This window comes from Sinocyclocheilus grahami, unplaced genomic scaffold, assembly GCF_001515645.1.
Source record: "Sinocyclocheilus grahami isolate Dianchi unplaced genomic scaffold, SAMN03320097.WGS_v1.1 scaffold149.1, whole genome shotgun sequence".
Classification (NCBI taxonomy): Eukaryota; Metazoa; Chordata; class Actinopteri; order Cypriniformes; family Cyprinidae; genus Sinocyclocheilus; species Sinocyclocheilus grahami.
This window is the reverse complement of record NW_015505328.1, coordinates 4,278,864-4,283,633: the sequence shown is the minus strand read 5'-3', so window position 1 is coordinate 4,283,633 and position 4,770 is coordinate 4,278,864. Positions and strand designations below refer to the sequence as shown.

At 34.2% G+C, this 4,770-nt stretch overlaps 2 gene segments (V, D, J or C); one reads left to right on the top strand and one right to left on the bottom strand.

Moving 5' to 3' along the window:
• Positions 1 to 581: 581 nt before the first annotated feature.
• LOC107592074 (Ig kappa-b4 chain C region-like) lies at positions 582 to 1,185 on the bottom strand. The segment is given in 2 exon segments: positions 582 to 1,029; positions 1,179 to 1,185. Coding segments are annotated over 2 exon segments (327 nt in total).
• Positions 1,186 to 3,084: 1,899 nt separating this feature from the next.
• Positions 3,085 to 3,658, top strand: LOC107592040 (Ig kappa chain V-IV region-like). The segment is given in 2 exon segments: positions 3,085 to 3,189; positions 3,273 to 3,658. Coding segments are annotated over 2 exon segments (402 nt in total).
• Positions 3,659 to 4,770: the final 1,112 nt, after the last annotated feature.

The following is a 4,770-nucleotide window of genomic DNA, read 5'->3' as shown; positions in this document are numbered from 1 at the left end:
GAATTGGTTATGCCATGAGCTGGTATCTGCTGAGACCTGGAAAAACCGCTAAACTCCTGATCTACAGAACGAGTAACCTTGCATCTGGAGTTTCAGACCGGTTCAGTGGAACTTATTCTGGATATGAATTTACACTGAACATACGTGGAGTCCAGCCTGAGGATGAAGGAGAATATTACTGTATGGGGACTTACAGTAGCGTGTGCTCACAGTGAAACAGCATCGTACAAAAACCTCCATCAGTCCAACGACACAATGAATGTACTCATGCAGTAACTATGAACTTATTTCCAGTAAATGCGAAATTAATTCCTTTGCATGAAGAAAATATTTAATCATTCTACTATGATTCTGTGATGAATTAATCATTCATCCTTCAAATGCATAAATCCCATTTGAAGACTTCAGATTATTAGCTCTAATTTTAATGTAATCTAAGTAAAATAAGCTAAAAGTAATCAACAAAATACTTTATGTACTTTATATACTTTTACATTTTGACTTTTTTATTTTGTTTTTTTTGTTTAAAATGTTCATAGAATTTAACGCCATATTTGAGACAAAATGCTTTTATTTGGCAGCAAGAGAAAAATGAGCAACAAAACTTTCATATCATTGTAGTTGTAGAATTACAACAGATAAGAATATATGAGCAATATACCAACAGCATGAAACGGCATACTGACAGCGGTGTGTGTGTGTGTGTATTTCATTCATCACACTGCTGTGTGTCGAGGCTCTTGGTCACTGCATTGTGGGACGGGTGCGTGGCGTCACAGCTGATGGTTGTTGCTCTGCTCCACTCACTCTCAGTGAGGCTCAGGCTGCTGCTCCAGCTGTACAGTCCATCCTTCTGCAGCTGACTGGGACTCAGATTGACACCAGAGCTCCTGCTGCTGCCGTCCACCTTCCAGCTCAGCTTCCAGTCAGAGGGGAATCCCTTACTGGCCACACACAGCACTGTAGCCTTACCCTGCTGCAGCTCGTCTCTGGAGGGAGGCAGCACTGTGAGAGCGGGACGAGTCGCAGCTAAAGAGAGACACAGATGGAAACTGTGATGTTTCATTCTTCTGAAAAACAGCTCTATCAGTCTTTCTGAGTGTCTTTCACTTCCCTTTAAGAGATTCAGAGTTAATCAAGCAGATCTGAAGTGCAGCAGCCCATAAAAAAAGTTTTACCAGCCATCACACATACTTTATAATTTGTTCATTATAGATAATGTTATATTATATGGTTTCTGTCAACATATATTCATGTTATTGCTCAATTATTTGTTAAAAACCTACTGTATTAGATATAGCTGCTTGTAGTTTGAAAACCACCAGAAGAAAACATATTTGTCTCATGTGACATTCAATGAAAAAAGTAATTAAAAAAACTTAATCAACACTGTAAAATAATGCTGCAATTAGATATATCAATTTAAGATTTTTGAGATGCATTAAATATCCAGCTTAACCAAAATAAACTCATTATTTTAAGTAGAGCAAACGCTTAATTTTGAAACAACACATTATTTATTTTAATGTTGAATTCGAAGTTGTGAAGCAGATCTGAAGTTCAACAGCCTGTAAAAACACATTAGTAATATTCATATTCATATAGTCAGTGTTCATAAAAATCAAGATTTATGACTATATGAGACTTAAATTTATTGGATTTATATTTATCTTTCAGGTTTATATTCTGAACAATATATTCAGACCTTGACGTGTATCCGATGCAGCACTATGGCAATACTATAGGATACATACAGGGATCCTCGTTCCCTTAGCAACTGAACTGTTTGTGAAAAATCTCTTTTTATGTTTGGCTGTTTGATAGGCAGAGGGGATCCCCACGCTATCGTGTTTTATTTTGTTCCTCTATGCATTAAATAATGTCCCTTTTTTTCCTCCTCATGAAAAATGTAAAAAATGAAAGACATTTATTTTCAGTTCATAATTACATGTTTATTGCCCCATTTTACAGTACTTATATAGTAACTGATATCTGAAACCGTAGTTAGACATATTTCTATTTCACGTGAAGTGCATAAACCTAATCTATAAAATGCATATATTTTATTTACCACTCAAATAGATAAAAAGGTAAACTAACTAATTTCAACCCATTTAGAAGTAGGCCTATACATGCTGTTACACAAGGCAAAAAAAATGTCTGAGGATAGCCTATTTTTTTTATTTTAGGTACTCTTCTTCTATTGGTCTGTTCTTCTTCTCCTTATTATTATTACTAACTAATTAATTAATAGAAATCGAAACAGATCAGTTTAATTTTAATGAATTAAAAAAATTTATTAAATATTATATAATTCTAGGTAACACTTTATTTTAAGGTGTCTTTGTTACACGTTACATGTACTTATTATTATAGTAACAATAAATTATGCATAATTACAAACAAGAAACCCAAAACAAACCCTAATCCTAACCCTAACCATATAGTAAGTACATGTAGTTAATTGATATTACTTAGTACTTGTGAATGTATAATTACACTGTAACAAGGACACCTTAAAATAAAGTGTAACCTAATTCTATTACTAAGAATAATACAAACATTACTGCACTATTAAGAACAAAATAAGCACATCAACACTTTCATGTAAAATAATATTTAAGCATTTAGTTCACATAATATTATTTTTTATTTACCTTTTATATCTAAATTTGATTTGGCTTTTATAGTGTAATTTACAATCATTTATTACTTATACAGTATCAGTGCAATCAGTATTTAAACAGTAACAATAATCTCTAAATATGCTGCATTGTTATCTACTGTAATCTATTCAGGGCCATTGTTACTGTTTATCCATCTTATTTCACTCTGCGCTTACTTTCAACACCCAAGTTGGTTCCTCCAACACAAATCCACCACAATAATTACTTCTCATTCACGGAAAAAAAACAACTTTTTTTTAGATAACAGACATGTTTTAATTAAACTAGATGATTCACTTACACATCAGATATGTATATATTACAAAGCCAGTCATCATATGAGAGAAGATATTTCAGTTCAGGAAGGGTTTTTACATTATAATGATATTTTGCATTGGCAGCTCATGCATCAGTGCGCTGGGAGTGTTTATAGTGTCAACACTTTGAAAAGGTCCAAGAACTGTCCGCTCTAAAACACAAGCCAATATGATTCTCTTCATCTGGGCATTTTACTGCATCCAAGGTAATTTCATTTTCAAATCATACTGAAATACTTTTTTCTTATGCACTTATAATTATTTTAATTCAGTTTTCTGTCTCTCGCAGGTTCTTTTGGGCAGGTTGTCGTGACTCAGTCTGAGGCTGAATCAGTTCAGCTCGGTCAAACAGTCTCCATTGACTGTAAGGCAAACACTGTAGTTTATAGGTATCCACAGGGCTCAGTATCCAAAGATTATTATATCTCCTGGTATCTTCAGAGGCCAGATGAACCCCCTAAACTCCTTATATATTTCACAACAATGAAGCCTTCAAGTGCTCCATCTAGAATGAGCGGTGGAGGCAGTTTTCACTCTGGAGGAAATGGTCTTGATTTCAGCCTGAACATAAACGATGCCCAGCTTGAAGATGCAGGAGATTATTACTGTATGAGTTACCATGAGATCAGTAGTAAAGCAGTGTTCACACAGTGAAAAAATCCTGTACAAAAACCTCCCCACTGACAATCTTCTGCAGATGCTTCTGAGACCTGCTGACAGGAGAACAAAAAAAGGGGTTTGCGGTGACATACATTACATATATATTTTTAAAAATCTAATACTTTTAAAATCTGTTTATTTTGATCAATCTTCTTTCTTATGTAGTTGTCTCTGTAATCTAAATGTTACCATTTATCCATATCATATTCACGTTCTGTATATTATTGACTGAAACCTCACCTCCAGGTCAGCTATAATATAAAATATTTGGGTTATGTAAATATGTGTAAGTAAGAATTACACCAACCCTTGAAAACAGTATAACTTCAGAGAGAGGTGCATTCCCCAGTAGGCTATATCAGTCAATCTGAATCAATCATGCAATTAAAAATCTAAGGAATAGGACACAATATCAAAATAACAAATCATAATATAATATTTTATTATTTTTTAATTAAGATGAGTAACTCTTGTTTTTCACAGTAAAATGAACCTGAAAGAAACTATATCAAATAAATACATATCAATTATAAAACTGTATTTACCCTTAGTGTTCTTATTTCATTCATTTAATCTTATTATTATGGAAATCAAATGTGTGTATCAACTGTCCAATGGCCAATAAAACCAAACTCAAAGAAAGCAACGTGTAATGTTTTACTGTCCTCTACTGGATTCTGAGACTACAAGAGCACACAAATTAGAAGCACGTGACCTCAATTTAACCTGTTCAGTGATGTGTCGACTCCTGAACTCCATTCAGCTGTGAAGAGCTCGAGTTGTGCATAAGCAACATATAGACAATGTTTTTAAATCACAGAACGGTGAGTTTAACCGACAGTTGTTGGTCATTACAACAGATATTTATGTATGTTGTATTCGGAATCATAAATATAGCAAGAAAATGAGAAGAGTGAAAGTTCCCTATTCGGGCCGATTTATGTTACACAATCATAGTTCAGAGAAAATATCTGTCGCCTTCATCCTCATTGAGCTCTAATCAGTTTAAAGGGCTGTAGAGTTGACACTTAGCGCAACGTTTTTCCGTGACAATAAACTAGTTTGAGATTAGCTAAATCTGTGCAGAACCGATCACCGGTGATCTCCGCGAGATGCATGCCGGTTAG